At 40.7% G+C, this 20,763-nt stretch overlaps 1 protein-coding gene across 4 annotated transcripts in view; it reads left to right on the top strand.

Annotated features, from left to right (window-relative positions):
- Positions 1–20,763, top strand: part of FHIT (fragile histidine triad diadenosine triphosphatase) — a 1,435,036-nt gene that overhangs the window by 1,233,287 nt on the left and 180,986 nt on the right. For all 4 annotated transcript variants that reach the window (XM_030307140.1, XM_030307139.2, XM_030307141.1 and 1 more), the window contains one exon: positions 18,887–18,955. In XM_030307140.1, the coding sequence (XP_030163000.1) occupies positions 18,887–18,955 (69 nt within the window). The remainder of the gene's footprint in view (positions 1–18,886; positions 18,956–20,763) is intronic.

The raw sequence follows: 20,763 nt of genomic DNA, 5'->3' as shown, positions 1-20,763 counted from the left end.
ACTTCTGGGCATTTATTCCAGAGAGATGAAAACTTATGTGCACACAAAAACTTATATATGAATGTTCGGAGTGGCCCAAAACTGGACAACATGGTAAGATCCTTCAGTAAGTGAGTGGTTCAACAAACTGGTACATCCCTACTGTGGAAAACTACTCAGCAATAAGAAGGCATGAATGACTGATACATGCAACAGCATGGATGGATCTCAAGAGCTGAGTGGAAAAAAAAATCTCAAAAGGCTAAATTATACATGATTCCATTTATATGGCATTCCCAAAATAACAACATTATAGAGACAGAGAATGGATTAGTGGTTCCTGGGGTTACAGGCAGTAGGGGAGAGTGTGACTATAAGAGGGCACAAAGGAGATCTTTGCCTTCATGGATTTATTCTGTATCTTAAGTGCAGTGGTGTTTATGTGTCCACACATGTGCTAAAATGACTTTGAACTATGCACACATTGTGCCAGTGTCAATTTCCTGACTTGAAGTTGTACTGTAGCTGTGTGGTGCCGTCCATATGCCATTGTTCAGTACTTGGAGAAACTAGGTGAAGGGTACACTGCACAGGATCTTTCTATTTTTGCAACTTCCTTTGGATCTATAATTATCTCAGTGTGAAAAATATTTTTTTAAGTTGGCAATGAAATAAAAATGATAACAATAACTAACATTTAAAGAGTACCTACTGTACACTAAGCCTTTGCTGAGTATTTATTTTCTGTAATTTATTCCTAATTCTCAAAGGGGAAAATGATATGAGATTTATAAAATGTTATGTCTATCTTGCAGACCAGGGAACTGGGGCATGGAGAAGTCAGATAGCTTGCCCTGGGTCACACAGAGAGTAAGTGGTGAGATGGGGATTCAAATACATTCAGTCAAGCTCCAGAGCCACATTTGTCCCACCATCTTCTTCATGATGCTGCTTGTGGCTTTCCGGGATGTGTAAGTTCTGTTGAGCCAGGACATCCACGCAGCAAAAGAAGGATATTTGGGTATAGAGGGATTCCTGTGGTGGAGCTTTCCCCCTCTCCTTGGCTGGTCTTCATACTTGAGAGAGTGGCAACATTCTGAAAAACCACTGTTAAGTATGACAGGTGTTCTAGGACAGCACTGATGCCTGTACCCAGGTGGCAGGAAAGTGGCTTCTGTAATTAGCCAAGGAAAATGGAGTTGTTCTGATTTCCACTTGCATTCAATGGTTCTCATTGAAGGGAAGGTCCCTAAGGGTCCCTCTCTTTGTCTTCCATGCAGAGAAAGGCTGGGAGAAGGGTGGGCGGTGCATTTCAAATAGAACAGGTGTTAGTGTTCTTCTCCCTTTTCCATCACCAGTATATAAATCCTCCAATTTCCATGCTGATTTATTTGAAGTTGAGAATATTTCTTTGTCTGCTTCCTATCCAGCTGCCTAATCTGCCTTTGATCCCAGTCCTAAAAAAATTCTTTGACTTCTGTCAACCTGAAAATGCTTGGTGCTCGCCAGCATTCTCTTCTAAGCCCTGAGCCCCAGTCTCCCTGCAGTTGCCATTTTCTGCTTTGTTGCCTGCCTTTTGCAAGAGTTTCTGAAGCAAGGAGTGAAATCTGAGCAAATCTGTGCTCTCAGAGATCCACCCATGGATTTATTGTGATGCCTTATTTTTCTTGTTACTAGTATAATAGGAGGGCAGGTCCCTGCTCCAAATAGTGGGCTCAGCATTCTGGTTGCAACCAGTTTAAGTATGCAGTCTCTGAGGCAGAGCCACCTAGGGGGAGTCCTAGCTGAGAATGGAGTTGCTACAGATGAGAAGAAGAATGAGGCAGCTGGTCCTAGAAAACACCGTTTGGGAGGAATGGCCAAGTGAGTTCTCTTGGAGAAAGGAGAATTGCTGTTCTGTTTTATTCAAGAAAAAGCTTTTTCTGTCTTGTAAATATGATTTCCTTTGGCCATCCCATTCTTGGTTAAATAATTAGCCATCAATCTCATGAAAGTCATCCCTAGGCCTGTTAGGAGGTGAAGATGAGATCTGGGCTCAGGCTGGGTTTAGGGCATCAAGTTGGAGCACTGGAATGTTGGCCAGAGGGTGGTTCATGGAAGAGGCATGGGATATGGTTTCCAAAGATCTCTGAAAAGATGGAGGGTGAGGCTGATGTTGGCCTGTGAGCTGAAGGGGCTGCCTGTAGGATTTAGGATGAGAGGCTAAATATGGATGCAACCAGAATAAGGTGTTCAGAGAAGTGGAGGGGAACACAGCCTGGAGTGTGGCTTGAAATAGTTAGAGCAGCTGGAGTCCCTCTGTCAAGATACTATAGCCTCCCCAATGACAGCGGTATGAATGGTTTGCCAGGATCCACCCCTTCTAACTGAGACCACTTTAGGAAAGAAGACAGAGATCATGAGAAGAATTCAGATCCCAAGGCCTGATGGGCTTTAACTGACTGTTCTAGAGATACAGTTGAGGGAAAACTCTTGGAAGTTGAGAGTCAGTGTTCTCAAAAGTAACATGGTGTCTCATGCTTCCCCCCCTACATGCGCCCAATTCCCAACCATTTCCAGTTCAGCCACCTTACTTCACCATAGTCCTTCTCCCCTTAACCAGCCACACCATATCTCATTTGGGGATATCAGGGAGCCCAGGGGCACTTACCCTCACTGCATCCCGTAGTGGTGTGTACCTTCCTCTCCTGGGTTGCTGGTAGCCCTTACAGAGGTCATGACAGCATGGTGCATGGAGTATAGTCCTGAGCCTCATAGGCTCTCTCCAATGGGTGATCCCATTTTGAGTCCAAATATTACACAGGTCCTCAAAGTAGACCTAAAACCGATGAGGAATCCCAGCTGTAGTTGTGTAACTGCACAATACCCATGGCAGGAGGCTGCAAAATATTTTAGGATATAAGAGAATATATGGCGGACTTTTGCATGGACAAAATAAAGCCAGCTCTGAGAGAGAGAGACTGCACAATCACAATGTAGAGCCATTTTTAGGAGAAAAATAGGTACGAGGCCAGTGAGGATATTCGTGTCCCAGTGACATCCTTATATCTTTGGCAGGACTTTCATTGTGGCTCACCCCAAGTTGATTTGATTCACCCATTCCCCCTACCTTTTTTGAGATTTCATAGCAGAGCAACTACCCTACTGTTAAGAGTGTAGTTGACAGTTTCAGAACAATCACCTTATACAATTATATGCACATAAGTATATACCATCAGTTTTGCTTTTGCTTTTGCTTTACAGATTTCTACCTCCTAGATTCAGGTCCAGTAGAGTTCCTGTGATCTCTTGAACATTGAGTTGGGATGCTTCCTCTCTCCTCTTCCTCCTATTTCTCTTAACCCATCCATTCTCCATATGTCTATTGACTGTGTGCTAGGTATGATTTCACGAAATGTGATCCCAGCTGTGGATATGTCAAAAAATGAACAGGTAGGGGTGCCTGGGTGGGTCAGTTGATTAGGCACCTGACTTGATCTCAGCTCAGGTCATGATCTCACAGTTCATGAGATCAAGCCCCACCTGGGGCTCTGCACTGATAGCCTGAGCCTGCTTGGGATTCTCACCCTCTCTCTCTCTTTCCCTCCGCTGCTCGCTCACTCTCTCTCTCTCTCTCTCTCAAAATAAATAAACTTAAAAAAAAAGAAAATGTAAACAAATATAGATTGTCATTTCATGTAGGGAAAGAGGAGAGACTGTGTAATAATGGGGCTTCTTTTATATAAAAGAACTAAGTCCTCACTAGGGAGGTGTCATAGTTTGGGCTGCTATAATAGGACACCATAGACTGGATGGCTTAAACAGCAACATTTGTTTCTTACTGTTCTGGAGGCTGAGAAGTCCAAGATAAAGGTGCCCTCAGAGCTGGTGTCAGGTGAGAGCCTACTTCCTGGTTGCAGGTGGCCACAGTAAGCAAACTGGCTCCTGTATTTTCATAAGGGCAGGAATCTTATTCATGAGGGCTCCACCCTTGTGACCTATTTACCTCCCAAAGACCTCACTTCCTCATACCATCACATTAGGAAATAGGGTTAGGATTTCAGCATATGAATTTTAGGGGCACACACAAATTCCATCTATCACAGGAGATAACACTTGAGCAGACACCCAAGTAGTAATAACCAGAAGAGCAGCTCACATTTTTTGTGCATTTCCTTATGGTGACAGGAGATGTGGGGAAGGCTTTCCATGTATTATCTCATTTAATCCTCTCAGCCCTTTGAAGAAGGTACTTCCTTATCTGCATTTATAAATATGGACACCAAGGCTTACATGTAAAACAACTTTCCCAAGATCCCTGGGGAAGGGGAAGTGAGGGGTGGAATGGGGATGTGACTTTAGAGCTTGGCACTCCTAACCACTAAGCTCTGCTGCCTGAGTATTTGTAACCTGAGGGGAGAGGCACCCACTTCTCTGCTTTTGGTCTCACTTCCCAGTGGGTTGAAAGTAATGGTTTTCACACTGTGCTCTAGGGAAGCTCCAGGCTTTATGAGCCCAGGATATGTGTGTGGGGTCACACAATGGTGTCCGGAGAATGGTTCCACTTCTGTCTGTTTTATAGAATTTGCTTCAACAGAATTGTTTTTAATGGCTTAAAGTCCTTAAAAGAGAGTTCTAAGATGACTCATGTAATGAATATTCATTAAAAATTTAATTTAAAAAGATAAGAATTTTTGAGGCCAAGTGGCAGTTGTAGAGGTGGTGATGGCAGTGGCAGCAGTGATAGCTGGTGAGCACTTACATGGTGCTTACTAAGTTCCAAATATTAGTACTCTGCAATACTAACCCACTCAATCCTCACAACAACCCTGTGAGGGTGTTCGTTTTACGGAGGAGGAATCTGAAGCTCTGAGGTGAGTAACTGGTTTAGGCTAGGCTCCACAGCTGGTTAGTGGCAGGACTAGGAACTGAGCCCAGGGGGTCCAGCTGTAGAATGTGTGCTTCATTAACCTACCACGTAGTGCTAGGGACCTGAACCTTCTGTTACTAGGCTTAATGTGAAATCTATGCCTGCCCTGGAGTCTAGACGTGGTGATTGCATGTTCATGGAAAGCACTTTACAACCTGGACTGGCTCTAAGACGTACACATTCACCATTATCTGTGACGCCCTCTTCCTTGGACTATCTGCTGATGGACATGTGACATTTCTCAGGAGCAAAACGTGATTCCCAACTTTCACATACATGAGCCTGGTGTGGCCTGCTTGCATAATTCATTTTAAAAGATGAATTGTTGGCTCATCACATTAATGAATGAAGCCAACGGTGGCGGCAGCCAGGGACCCACAGTGTCCTAAGCCAACGCCAGCCTGACATTTGTTTCTTTATGTGCTACAAGATAGTCAGCCATTGGATGGCCCTTTTTGACCAGAAGTTAATTTTGAAGATTAGAAGGCACAGGACAATCATCATCAACTGTTCACCTCACTTCACTGCCTGTATAACCAATTCTGACCCATGCCATGAGGGAGCATTTATGCTAAGTGTTCCTCAAAGGGCTCCACCACCGTAAATCTCAGGTCTGCAGTCAGATTTCTGGCAAATGGGAGCCACTGCTAACACCCCACTGCAGTTCCCTCCCTGCGGGAGGGTTGGGACCAAATGACATGCTGCAATGTGTCTTCCATTAATGGCCAGTCCGTGTTGAACCATGGAGACTGAAGCGAGCAAGTGTCCCATTCTGGACTAAAAAAGTTGAGTCATCGTAAATCCCAGGGCCTCAGTTGCTGAAATCACCCAGGAAAGGAAACATTATTGATTTCTCATATTATCTAATTTCTGGGCACTGCCTGTGGAATCACTCTGTCTCATTGAACAATAAAGTATATTATGAGAAAAACGAGGGATAGTCCCAGGGCTTTCCCCACTGCCTGTTTCCTTTTTTTATTATTATTGCCTTAGCAGTATTCATAGTTTGTGCCTCAAAGCCACCAGACAGGGTCCCACAAATCTCCCTGGCTCCTTGTGTGGGAGCCAGGCTGAGATGATATGCAGCCCTCCGGATGCTCCTAGTATCATCATTTTAGACCCAAACTGAGATATAATTTAGGAGGTCCCGATAAAACTGGGGATCATTGGCCTAATCGGAGTCATTTATCCTGTCTTGAGCTATCAAATCAGTACTCGTGGGTTGCAGGGAGGTGGGTGAGGGTGCTTTTTTCTGGTATATTTCACAATGATTACTTTGAAAAGAATCTCATTTATGAAGTTCATGATCTCTACAGAGTATCTGAGTAGAACTTTTGTAGGAAGTAGCAGCTCCACTTAGCAGCTCCGTAGGTTGAGAATTGGCCCATCCTAAAAGAAGATTCATTTCTAAAAGCATGACTCCAAAATCAATACCTGCTCACTTGAATTAGAAGGAAAATGTAACCCTCCAAACGATGGCTCTGCCTAATTTGTTAATTCAGGAACATTAGAAAACAAGAAAGCATATGTACCAAGAGAAGAGTGGAATGTGAAAAAAAAAATCCAAGGGAGAAATATGATAAAATTTGGATCACACTAAATCTATTTATGCTGAATGTTTTATTTTGTTGAAGTCGCATGTGAAAATAGCCATATTGAAATGGTGAAAATCTTGTATTCAACTCATGTTAAGGGAAGAGAATGTTCTTTTGAAAGATTTTGCAGTAACATTTAAAGCAAGGAACTCATTATTCATAGAAAATCACAAAATGGTGGGAGAAGGAGGGCTTCACTTAGGAACCCTTCCCTGCTTGCTGCTGTTCCTACGTTAAGTGAACAGCAAAGTCTCAAAATGTTGCATGCAGGCACAGAGATATTTTTTCATACTAAAGAAACATGACTTTTAACTATGTAAAATGATTCCTTCCTGACAACGTTTAAATAGTGTGCCAGCCCACCAACAAAGCAGACTGACAGGTCGTGAACTGATGTGGTTCATCACCCTCCTGCAGAGGCTAAGTGTCTGGATCTTACCATACCGCAGCACATCTTTGTTCCTTGATTTTATCTGGCACCTTGTTTTTTGTTTTTTTTTTTCTCTCTCTCTTCTAGTTAAACAACCTAGTTGTCACTGGTGGACAAAGGGAAAAGAAAAGTATCATTATGCTTCATTTATTTTTAAAAAGCACCTGCTTTTTGGAACACAATTTGCAAAAATTATTTGAAATAGATTAACCTTTGAAATGATAATGACATAAAATTATATTAAGTAATTTTCCTAAAAAATAACTCATATTGAAAATAATGCATGACACCATCAACTTGAAACCCAACTTAGGATCTTGTCTAGATTCAGTTACTTCTGGGTGACTATTTGATACTCAGACTGTGTGTCTGTTTCACACCCAGAAGTTTACATGTTGTGGTCTCCTGACCTCCTGTGAATTTATAGGTCTACTTCCTAGTCTCTCTGTTAGCACTAGAAATGGAAATAACACAAGCTTGCCCTTCATGGCTGACCTTTCTGGGTTTCTCATCACTTTTATTTAAACCAGATATTAAAGGTGAAAACTATAGTAGTGATGCACTCAGCTAGTGAGATAATTAGGAAGCACCATTTCCATAATTACTGTGTCACTATCTCTGGAGGGACATGAAAGCTTGTCCTGTCCCTTTAACAGGACAAGTTGCTAATCCCCTTAACATTTTTTCCCCTTTGGACTGATAATATTTCACTTTTTTTTTTTTTTTGCTTTGTAAAATATTCCTAAAGGGAAGCTTAAGCAATAATGCACAGATTATGGAAATGATGCTCATTAAGTAGAGGGCAAGATTTCTAGAAAGCCACAGAGCTGCTTCGAAACATGTAACCTCCATTAGAGGCTTCATTTGAATGTTTATTCATGGAGCAGTAAACGTTTATTATTATACATTTTATTGAAACATAAATTAAAGAACTGTAATTATGTGTATGGCAAACGTAAAGCAATGTGCATTTGTCACAGAATGAGTAAGACAAGGAAAAATACCATAATTGTTCCATTTGCATCCAAATCCTTTATTGTATACCCAACAGAAAAATACCCAGAGGGAATAACTCTGTGGATTAATGTTCTGATATGGTGTATAAAAAAAAAAAACATATTCTAGATACTCTTTGTAGCAAAGAGAACATCCTAGAATTAATTTGTCAAGGTCACAAGCTATCCAAAGAAAGGGTGGGTTTCTTCTTTTCTCCTGAGAGAGAACCATAGTAACTCTTATTAAAGTTAATGCTGAGCAAAGAATACATCCCCTTGGCAGTCCGTGCAAGGCTGATTGTTTTCAGGATGAGCTATTTGCTCCAGACACTCAAGCATATTTGAGGAGTTTTTAAAAAGCACTTATATGAAGCTGGAAAGACAAGACCTTCAAACTTACACTTTTGTAAAAAAAAAAAAAAAATTCAATTGGAAAGAAAGTAATGTGCGATGTAATCATAATGGCTCTGCACAGGCCATATCCTTGTATGTGGAAGCAGAGGGAAAAGACAAGAGTGGCCAAAAGAATCTGTGTGTATGAGGTTTCTTTTTTTCTTTTTTTCTAAAACAACCTAACAAATTAAGAACAGTTTGTAATCACCTACCCACACATCCATCTATCCATCCATTCACCCATCCATCTACCAAGCATTTACATAATATGGAATGTGGGATTGGGGGAAGGAAATAATCAGGAGAAAAGAACAGTCAGGAATATTCCAGAGTTCCAGACTAATAGAAGAGAGGCACCTGGAATTAATGGTTCTTAACAGTACAAAGCAGTCATTGAGATGCCTACAATGAATCAGAGACCCCTGGTGAGTCTGAAGGAGGTGATGGTGGGCATTTAAACTGGCTCTTAAAAATTGGGAGGAAATGGGAGACAAGGAACAGGAGAGAAATGTCATACGTAGGAAGGATCACTATGTAATTTTTCCTACCAAGGATACATACTGTAAACACAACAACTACAACAACTGCTGATAAAATACAAGGGTGGTAAGTCCTTAAACATTCTTTGTATCTCTTGAAAATCATTTTACTGGAATTGTCAGTAATGTACTCTCTCTGCTCAGCAGCAAACAGAACTCTTGCATGTGTGGTTTAATGGGAAGACTTTTTTTTTGTCCTCAAATAAGTCTACCTGGAGTTTCATTTGTCTTGTTGCATGAGCAGACCCTATTGACATTAAAATTATCATATTTGCATGGTTTATCATGGTTTTATCAATATTGCTTGAGTTTGCCAACTTTTTAAAGGGTAGTGTTTATACATCCTATTTTCTTCTTCCTGAACAGTTTTCTTTATTTATCTTAAGTGTTTGTTCATTTTCGAGAAAGAGACAGACAGACAGACAGAATATGAGCCAGGAAGGGCAGAGAGACAGAGGGACGGAAGATCTGAAACACGCTCTGTGCTAACAGCAGAGAGCCAGATGTGGGACTTGAACTCACAACCATGAGATCTTGACCTGAGCCAAGATCCAGCTGAGATCATGACTGAGCCACCCAGGCACCCCCTGAAAATGTTTTTGACAACCTGCTTCTACTCTAAACCAGAAGGTGTGGTTGGTTCTGAAGCAAGCCTTGCTAAATGTATGCTATTCTGAACCATCAACAACCCCAAAGCCTGTTTTTTTCTTTATGGATGGATTCTGCCATACTTGCTTTGGTAAGTATTGGTTTGTAGTTCCAAAATAAATGTCACTGGAAGTCCTCCTGCTCACAGGGCCTTGAGGACACCTTGAGGGCCCAGCCAACTCAAGAATAAAATTGGTAGTCTGTCAGAAGGCACAGGCACCGTGATGGTTTTTGACCCTCCTGTCAATGACTTCCTTCCTTTAGACTTTCAGCAATGCTGAAGCAACTGGTATGCCTTTTAGGAAACAGAAGAAACCCAGTGTTTTTCAGGTGTCCAGACTGATCCAGTTAAGTTGAGAAACTTTAAGAAAAAATTTTTTTAAAAAAGCCAATTCAGTTAAAAAAACAAAAACAAAACAAAATACTTCCAGAATATGTGGAGACCCTGCAGAGTTTTTTGGCTTAACAATTGTGTTTTTAAGCCATATATCAATGGCGGTGCTCCAATTGTGAGTTATAATAATATATCATGAGAGGGACAGTGCTCCATGATATATGGGTGCAGTACATCATCTAAGCATCATGGCTTTGATGATGTATGGCTCCAAACCACAATGAGAGTTTAAAGGAGCTTTTAGTGACCAGACAGCTTTAAATTTAAAATTTTCTAAAAATTAAGGTCTTTTCAAGTCAAATAAAAGCAAGATGCTGGAATCTCATGCTTTATAGAGTGTCACTGCACTCTGAGAGCCTGGGCATGTGTCTTTCCCTTTTGGCTTTAAGCTCAGAACATGGAAATAATGGTCAGGTTCTTCTTCAATTTCTCTTTCACAAGTACAGGTCAGAGAACTGAACAAACATGAGCAGGTGTCAATGCATCTGTTTTGCCAATCACTTTTCCCCCATCTTCTGCACCACAAGCACGAGTAGCTTATCTCTAAAGCCAAGCACTGGATCATATGAGATTTCTCTTGTGTTCTTTGTTTTAAGGAGCCCTTCTGCTAAAATTCAGAACAAAATGAACAGATAAAAAGGAGAATAACTTCGTAACCCATCACTCACAAAAACAGGGCCCACAGGAAGAAAACTTGCCTTTTCTATCATTTGTCTTTGTAAATAAAAGCCTTGATTGCAAATGGAAGAAATATATAAGGTGACCGACGTGCAGTGTTCACCCCAAGCAGGAAATGGGAGCTATTGCTTGGTTCCACCACCTTTCCTGTCTTCATGAGGTGTTTATAAAACAGTGATGTTGCACAGCAGAAAGTACCTACGTTGTTTAAAAACCACTCGCTTTTGGGGGCAAGGAAATCACTATCAATTAAGAAAGCAGGTGCTGGAAGAACCTCTCCTCCTCTTTCTGTTTATAATCCTACTGCAATAAACAGAACAAAATGAGAAATCTTCCTACTGTTTGCATAATAGGCCCAAACAGGAACAGCAAGAGACAATTACATTTCAAGTGGCTTCTTCCATTTTCCTTTACTAAGAATGGCAGTAGAGTGACTGCCATGTGGAGAGAAACATCTGGGCATGAGGAGTTAACACAGTCCCCTTCCCATTATTTTGCCTCCAGTCTTTCATTGCTTTCGCTTCCTCCACAGATTCAAATTCTCAAATTACTATAGATTTTCGATGTCCACCTCCTACTCCTCTCAGACTTCCAAAAGGCAAAACATCCTGTTTCCACCAATTAGGAACTCCTCCCCCTTTTTTTTGTTTCAAAAAGAAGTTCTGGGCTTCTCCACCCCCTCCTATTCAAGTAGCTTAACTATATAATCTGGATAACAAAGAGGGGGACTAAATGCATCATCCATTATTCTGAGGCTGTTAGTTGAATGTTATGAATGAGGGACACCTGGTGTCTCTAGAAATGTTGGTTATGTCATCACTTTTTTGGAGAACCCCTTAAATTTAATCCACTTCTCTTCTATAAAGGTAACACTGACACATCACTTAATTATTATTAGCTTTACTTAGACATCAATTGCACTATCACACCATTCATCTATCCATTTTTTTTTTAATTTAATGTTTATTTATTTTTGAGAGGCAGAGAGGGGGAGGGGCAGAGAGAGTCAGAGACATAGAATCCAAAGCAGGCTCTAGGCTCTGAGCTGTCAGCACAGAGCCTGACGTGGGACTTGAACTCACCAACCACAGGGTCATGACCTGAGCTGGAGTCATAAGCTTAACCAACTGAGCCACCCAGGTGCCCCTCCTCCATCCATTTTTAAGTTACTATCAGTTATAACATGAGCTACCATTCCCATGAGAACAGTTGATGCTAATAATGGCACACAGAGCTGTACATGTATTAGCACATCCAAAGTCCTAAGAAGTAGAAACTCCTACCGTCTCTCTTTTTCTACATGAGGAAACTGGGGGGCTTTCTGAGGAACACATAAATGGCCCAGGGTCACCCAATTTATCATAGTGGCAGAGCTGAAATTATAACGCAGGTTGAGGGGATGTCATATCCATCTAGCTACTCCATTGCCCTTCCCAACTGAACGACTAGTATTTGGGTGAATGTATGTCTGGGCTTATTTGGAACAGCTCAGAGTTAGGCCTATTGTCCTAAACAGGCCAGTGCAGTGTGAATAGTGCCTTCTTTCACTCTTAAAAGCCCCACTTTAGACAATAAATTATATGGCCCCCTAATTAGTAGCATGCTTCATGCTGGGGAATCTTACTTGTGCTGATTTGAAGTATTGTCATCTGCCTCTCCTGGGAAGACAGAGAAAGAGGCTGGCTCTCAGGAAAGTCCTTCTAACAGGGTGGCCTGCTGGCTCTGTTCAGGTGCTTGCTGCCATTTATGCATCTTCTTTGGAGAAATGTTCCTACTTTGCCTGTTTTTTAGTTATAATTTTGTCTTTCATTAAGTTTTCATAGTTCTTTATGTGTCCTGGATATAGTGCCCGATCAGATATATGATCTACAAAAATTTTCTCCCATTCTCTGAGTTGACCTTTCAGTTTCTTGATGGTATTCTTTGGAGCACATTGTTTTAAATTTTGATGATGGTCACCCTCTTCCACTTTTAAGGTAACCCTTGTGGTCACCCTGAGCCCAGGTGGAAAATCCAAGATCACCCATACTTTTCCTATTTTAAGGGCAACTGGTTAGCAACCTTAATCTTTCTGTAGCCAATTTCACATTTGCCATATAACAACTTATGCACGAGTTCAGGGATTAGGATGTGGACTTACTAGAAGGGTAAAAGTATCTCTGCCCATTACCTGCAGTGGTTTTTGTTATTCTTTAGAATCAGATTTGCATTCTAAGGTCACTCATTGATCTGAGGGAGGGGGTTCATGCGGGAGCAGCTGGTGGTGGCAGGACCCTAGTTATGGAGCAGGGTAGCTCTCTAGCCTTCACTGCCCTTTCTGCTTGCTTGTATCCCTTAAAACCAAACTGCACTGTATTCTGACAAGGGCAAAAGACACCAGTATGATAACACCCACCATCCTCAGGTGAATATGAGGTAAAGTAGATGTGTTCAAAAGGATGGAAGGAGAAGTGCCTTAGTGCAAAAGAAGTAGGACTTATAAAAATGTTGTCAGGGTATTAAAACTCAGCTCCTACACTTGGAGAAAAAGCTAGAGATAACAGGGCTTTAAAGTTAAAATGTGATCAAGTGTGTGAGCCAGGAAAGGGTGAATCTACTGCTTGGTACAAATTACTTAAATTTAATACCTGAGTGGAAGAAAAGATTTGGCATTGAGCAACTTAGTTTATATTATATTGGGGATGGCTCCCAACTAGGAAAGAGTAAGGTAAAAATGGAGCTCAGGAGATGACACTGTTTTAAGTGAATTAAAGTTTCTAGGGAAAGGCCACTTCTATTCTTTGATGCCCAAAGGACTTGCAGATGTGATCAAAGACATTACTGAGAAATCATGGAGCTTGAGAGCCATAGCAAAGAGTTGTCCTTATATCTGGTACGAATATTTGGGAGAAGCAGCGTGGTCTCCTAAGAGATGGTGTCATGGCAGTCTTGGATTCAGATTTCAGCTCTTGGTCACTCTGCAGGAGCTTGGGCAAGTTGCTTAACCTCTTGGGGTCTATTTTGTCAACTGGAAATGATAAATGTATTTATTAATTACCTCTTGGGAGTATTTTTTATGTTTATTTATTTTTGAGAGAGAGAGAGAGGGAGAGAGAAAGCATGAGCAGGGGAGGGGCAGTGAGAGGGAGACAAAGAATCTGAAAGAGACCACAGGCTCCAAGCTGTCAGCACAGAGCTCCTTGCAGGGCTCAATCCCACAAACTGTGAGGTCATGACCTGAGCTGAATTCAGACATTTAACCTAATGAGCCACCCAGGCGCCCCATCTCTTGGGAGTATTGTAAGACTTCCCTGAAAGGATATAAATCATCCCAGGGACTGGCATGTAGTGAGCTTTCAATAAATGCTAATGACAATTTCTACTACTAAAGATAATAATGATAATAATAATAATAATAATAATAATAATAATAATTGTAGAAATTAGTAAGCTTAGGAAACTTAAACCAGTATTTCCCAAAGAGTGATTTTCTTCCTCCTCTGCAGATACTGCTATTGATTTCTTTGCAAGACTCCTTTTCCTTGGAAAGTTTTCTGTGCTTATGTCTCTCCCTTTCTTCACCTTTCCCTCTCTCCTAAATCCACTTCAGTTTTGTTTTGTTTTTTTAAATAACAGCTTTGGGGCTCCTGAGTGGCTCAGTAGGTTGAGTGTCCAACTCTTGATTTTGGCTCAGGTCATGATCTTGCATTTCATGGGTTCAGGCTCCACGTCAGGCTCTGTGCTGACAGTGCAGACCCTGCTTGGGATTCTCTCTCTCCCTCTCTCTGTCCCCCTCTCCTGCTCATGTTCTCAAGAGAAGGAAGGAAGGAAGGAAGGAAGGAAGGAAGGAAGGAAGGAAGGAAGGAAGGAAGGAAAAGAAATAAGTAAATAAACTTAAAAAAATAAATAACAGCTTTATTTATTGAGGTATAATCCACATACCATAAAATGTACTCTTTTAAAGTGTACAGTTCCATGTTTTTTCTAGAATATTCACAAAGTTGTGCAACCATCATGACTATCTAATTCCAAAATATATTCATCTTCCCCAAAAGACACCTCATGCCCATTAGCACTTACTCCTTGTTGTTTTTTTTTCCTGGAAATTGGTAATTTACTTTCTGTCCCAATAGATTTGCCTATTCTGGACATTTCATACGTGGAATCAGACAATATCTGGCTTTTTATGTGTGACTTCTCTCATGGACTGTAATTCATTTAGCATAATTCTTTGACTTAGCAGTTCTTCATTCCTTTTTATGGCTGAATCATGTTCTATTACCTGGCTATACCACATTTGTTCATGCATTCACTACTTGATGGGCATTTGGGTTGTTTCCCCTATTTGACTATTATGGTTAATACTTCTATAAATATTCATGTGCAAGTTTTTGTGTGTCCATATGTTTTCGTATCTCTTGGGTATATACATAGGAATGGAATTTTGGGTTCTATGAAAACCCTGTTTAACTTTTTGAGAAAGTGTGGAACTCTTTTTCCAAAGCAGTGATGCCATTTTATGTTCCCGCCAAAAGTGTATGAAGGTTTTAATTCTCTATATTCTTGCCAACAGTTGTTATTGTCTTGCTTTTTATTTTATTTTTTTAATTGCCATTCTGTTGAGTGTGAAGCAATATCTCAGTGTGGCTTTGCTTTCACTAATGACTAATGATGTTGAATATGTTTTTAGCTAACTGACACTGATGATTATACCCTCCTTCTTAAAATCCCTTCCTCACTCAGTTCTAACATTTACCCTCTCCTGATTTGTCTCTTTCCTCAGTGTATCCTTAACTTTAGTCCATTTTCTTTTTTTCCCAAACTTCAAATTTTTAAGTGTCCCAATTCTGAATTTTAAGCTCTGCCCACTATATTTTTTCCATAACACTTATCTTCACCTGAAATTAAATTGTATATTTATTTACTTGTTTATTGTCTGCATCACCCATTGGAATGTAGCTTCATGGGGGTGGGGACTTGTTAATTACTATATTCCTGGTTCCTAGAATGGCACCTGGTTATAAATATTTTTGCATGAATATCTATTAGAAAATGTAAATAGATATTCTATAAATAAGGACCTGAGATATCCATTATTAAATAAGTTTCTTGGTTGCAATTGAACATATTTAATCAAGTGTGTATAATGTGGTTCTTCTCAGATACCTTAATATGCTAATAAGCATTGTGAAATTTTACTTAACCATGGTAACTCTTTTGGTGTAGACCAGGTTATGGATTTTCTGAAGTATTCCTCTAACTCAAGTAGCTAAACTGCTTGAAACTCTAGCAAAATTTAAACTCTAGTGAAAAATAAATCCTGGCACAACTTTGGAGTGCTTTATCAATTAGAAGTTTTTCTGGCACTTCAAGAAGTAAGTTGTGATCACCAAGGCTCAATATGAACTCACCAAGGACAGGTTATGTAAAAATATCCTGATGTGTCTGTGTTGTCCACAGGGTTTTGTTTGCTTTTTTATCAGAGTGCCATTCTACCAGAAGGCCATGGCAATGGCATTTCTTCACAACAGTGAGGTTTTGAGCTGGCTTTATCATGATTTCCCTCTTCTGAGGAGTTGAGTGGGTTGTCAGGATCTTGAGATCAGTCTGTCACTTAAGAATTTATGTCAAGATATCAGGCTGGGTAGAGTGAGGTCTGTGCCCTTGGGAAGAATCACCTACATAGTGAGCTGTTTGTTGTCATCAGTGTCACAGTACATTCCAAGTGGTTACCGATGATCAAGCATGGCATTTCCAGGACTGGGTGATAACAGAACTTATGGAGTAGCCCTGAACACTAAATCTAGGCAAGGAAGGTAAAGAAAAGCAGTTATGGATGGACCTGGACCCAGGAGGCTCCCCTAAAAGAATAAGTTCATAGCCAGTCGTATTTCATTAGTGCATAACAACAGACATATCCCTAAGGATAAGGGATGACCAGAGTGCAGGAAGCCAGGGGAACATTTACTTATTGGTGTTCCATAATGCAATAGGGCAGACAAAGCAGTGAGTGACTGTGGTGCCTCTGGTCGCATTTGGCAGGAAAGAGGTCAAGAAACGGATGGACAGTCTAATCAAGTGCTTCTCAGACAGTGGCCCTGAACCAGCAACACCGGTATCACCTGTGAGTTTGTTAGAAATGCACATTTGGGGCCCTGGTGTCTCACCAGGCCCAGGTGCATGCTCAGATTTGAGCACCTGCAGTCAAAGCAAGAGAGACAAGCTCTAGCAGCAGATGAACTAGAACGATGCCCCATTCAAGGAGCTTCTTAAATATCTTCCTTGCTAGCATGGGATCTGGTCCCTGAATGTGATCTCTACTTGGTCTGAAGGTTAAAAACAATGATAATGAAAATACATAAAAAAAAAAAAATAAAAGTAATACTGCTGTAGCGACATGTGTTGAGTACTAATTGTGTCCTAAGCAGCATGCTGAGCACAGGCTTAGCTTTGATCCCTCTTAATAACTAAGTGAGGTAGAGACTGTTGCACTCTCTGCTGCAGCTGAGGACACGGAGATATAGGCCCTTTTGAGGCAGGGGCTGCAGCTAGTAAGTGGTGGGTCCAGGGTTTACATTGGGTTTGCATTGCACAACACTGGTCTGGTTATTACACATACAAGGTTGTGTAATACCTGGTTATTACACATACAAGGGAGATGTTGCATGGGTGGTTGGATGGAGTGATAGATAGAAGAAATGAAGATAAGGGAGCAGGGAAGAAAGGAAGGAAGGAGAATAAGAAGAAAGAAAGGAAAGGGGAAAGAAAGAAAGGTGGAAAGGAGAGCTGCAGGTATGGGAAGCAAGGTTTGAGTGAAGCCTCCTTCTAAGATGGGCTATTCCCTTACATTGTGGCACTTTTCTGGTCTCACTTTGAAGTCAGCCAGCCTGTGTCCTTCAGCACATTTCAGCCTGGGCACATCCTCCTTTGTTTTCTCCTACCACTGTTTCATGGGTAGTCTGCAATTTATTTTTCCTTATTTGTTGATTCTCCTTGTCTCCCTATGCTCACACAGTCTTTGTAACTTAAGTATACGCTCACCCCAGTTGCTGAGCAATCTGTGACTGCCTTCATTGTTGACTGGAGAATATTCTGGCAATAACATGTCCTTCTTTGGGGACGATGTGCTCTGGGGCTGACATGAAGCTTCTCTGTGTTCATTCACCTTGGACCACCTTTTTCCCTGCCTCTGCCTTAATAGCATATCATTTCCCCCCTCCTTTTGCAGCAAAGCCACAGAGACACTTAATCTCCCATTCTCCAGAGGCCCTTTGGAAGCTCAGAGCCTGAACTCCATAATCAAGAAGGGGTGGGCGTGATCAGGGACAAAGTTTGATTCTTTGTCAGCTTCTCCGCATTTAGGCTTTTCATTTTCACGTTCCTCCACACGGTTTGTAATAAACACAAGAACATAGCTCAAGGGCAGGAATGAGGTTTAACTTGAGCAGAGGTACAATAGAGGCTATTTGGAAAGTAAAACTTTCAAATGGCAGTTTAGCCTTGAAGAATATATTGAATTAGATATGCGGTGTGCCTTGATTCATGATCTCTGCATAATAGCATTGCTATGTATATTAGCAGGGTGCTTTCATAGACTGGAGACACGGGCTGTTTAATAGATCAGCCTCACAGAATGAGCCAAAACACTCATGAAGAGCATGGGAGCAAGAGTCACAAGACCTGGATTCCTGCACTGACTCTGCCGCCTCCCATGGGGTCTTGACTTTCCTGGGAATAGCTTTCCTCATCTGCAAAGTGGGTGTCAGAGTAGAACTTGCCTCATGGGATTATTCAGAGCAGTAAAAGAGATAAACGCTAAGCACAGAGTGTTCTTACCATAGTAAGTAAAACTGTAATAAGTAAGGACTATTTATATTACTTTCATACGATTTTTATTTAGAAACCTTGATTCTAAAACATGGTGCACACTCTTTAATACCTTCATTTATTTGCTTTTTACTTAACGCAATTCTCTTAGCCAATTCTTATTTCTTGTCACTTTCATAGTAACTATGGTCACCTTTTAAACCACGCTGTCACTTGAAAGCCCTGGCTAAATACAACCAAGACTGACAACTATGAATAATTCCACATACCCCATAAAACACTCTGGCATTTCACTCAAATTCTCATATATGCCGCCAAGTTGTTCTCTCTTGTTTTGTGCCTCTCTGTTCTCCACAGATTTCAGATACAGTTACTGAAGGTGAACATCATCTCCCTCTGAAAAATAATCCAGCAGGAACCAATGTTGAGTAATTGGGCTTCATAGGAGCATCACTGTCAAGTCTAGAAATATACGAGGAGATAATCACATTTCATTTTTTTTTCTCTTGAACGTTTTTAGCATGTTCACGTCCACGTTCTTCCAAGGAAGGCTGGAGACTTTCACAGGAATGACAGCGTCTATGATGAGGTGGGTCTGTTTTCTCTGATCTTACTATTTGATCACAGAGGCTGTCAGTATGATGAAATCAAGCTGATGAACCAGGTGTCACCCTGGATATATGGTCTTAAGTGGGATTCCACCCCATATGACTTGGGAAGTGGCAGTAGAAGCCAAGGAACCAGGAATGACCATTATGGGAGTCAAAGACAAATGAATCATAGTGATTTTCCTTTTCAAAGTAAACGTGGCAGAAACCAAGTGTCTTTGTGATTTCTGCCCTATCATTTACGAGGACACTAAATATTGCCTGGAAATATGGCCCAGAGTCTCCATAGGAGAAAATCGGTAGTGCTGCCAACCAATGGAAATCCAGCTGATTCATGTATTATTTTTTTTAGTCAAATACTATTTAATTTAGAGATGCTTTGGAACTCAGCTTGTCTCTCCTAACATTTAATTCAAAACTTTGAATTATTGTTACCTGAAACCAGCTGGTTTGAATGAGTGCTGCCCATGTATCATAAACATTTTAGCAGTTAATTGACTTCTGGAAATTTCCATTCAGACACAGAAATGTGAAACCTCTACAAAGATGAAGTAGCAAGGTGATCTGGTCCTAGGACCTCATGTACCTGAGAAATTTCAGGGGTCTGTCTCACTCTGTGGGGTACGTCGCCTATAAGGGTTATTCTGGTATAAAATATTGGAAGATAATTTCAGTTTAACTACCTGTTGTAGCCAGTGATGGGCAAGTATTTTCCCCAAATGATCACGTGGCAGTGGTGCCCTGAGATGCTTGGTTGGAAAGGGTTTTGAGGCTTTTCTGGATGAAACAAAGACAAATGTTGTGATTAGTTAACAATGTCAACCACAGATGTCAAAGAAGAAAGAGGTGCCATTTTTGTCACCTATTTGACACTCCTGTTCTAAACCATGGAGAGCGATGTTTAAAATACATTTTTAAAAATTTGGTTGTTCATCATGTGGCTCTATCCCTATGTTTATCCCACCTGGTTTTATATTTTTAGGGTTTTATTTTTTTGTATTTATGTGTCATTTAAAAAAATTATAGTATTTCTTGGCAATAACTGGTATTAAAGTGGCTACCCAGACCCTGACAATAAAGACTGAGGGGACATCAGTTAATAATGAGACTTACAATTAATTTTTCTGGGATCTATTAGATTCTTTGTGGTGACTGATGATCATGCTTTTGGGATGTCCCTCACTATACTGTGCTTCCTGTTTTTTCCAAGAGCTGCAAGAGGAATGTGCAGGGTGGAAATGCTCTAGTGACTCGTCCCTAAGTACTGGTTTTTGGACCAGTTGCTGCAAATCTCATTTCTCCAGAGATACCATCCCTGGAGAGTCTGACCCAGTAGATTGCAGAGGCATACTGAAATCAGAAGTTATGAGAGCATAAGAAAGTGCCCAGGAGATTCTGATGCATGGCTAGGTTTGGGAATAGTCTCTCCCCCAAATTTGTGCTTTCTCAAAGTTATATCCTATAATATTGTAATTTGAACTCATTTTCGTTAGATGTGGAATGTGACTTGGAGTTAGTAAGGGCTTAGTTTGCATTGGAAGAAAATCAGAATTATGGAGTAATTATAAAGAGATGCCTTTTAAAAAAATATGAGTACTGATCGTATTAGCATAAACTAAGGTTAATAAAATGTTGCCAAGTACAGGCTATTTTAATGAATAAATTAGCACATGATTTATATACAAGTGAATACTGCTAAAGTGTTATTAAAAGTGCTTGAAAACACTGTTTTCTTGGGCTGAACTGTCACCTTGAAATCTTATTTATATTCTGAATGCATTCATGACAG

Source organism: Lynx canadensis, chromosome A2 (genome assembly GCF_007474595.2).
Source record: "Lynx canadensis isolate LIC74 chromosome A2, mLynCan4.pri.v2, whole genome shotgun sequence".
Classification (NCBI taxonomy): domain Eukaryota; kingdom Metazoa; phylum Chordata; class Mammalia; order Carnivora; family Felidae; genus Lynx; species Lynx canadensis.
Note: the sequence above shows the minus strand (reverse complement) of the source record. Positions and strands in the feature narration are given on the sequence as shown.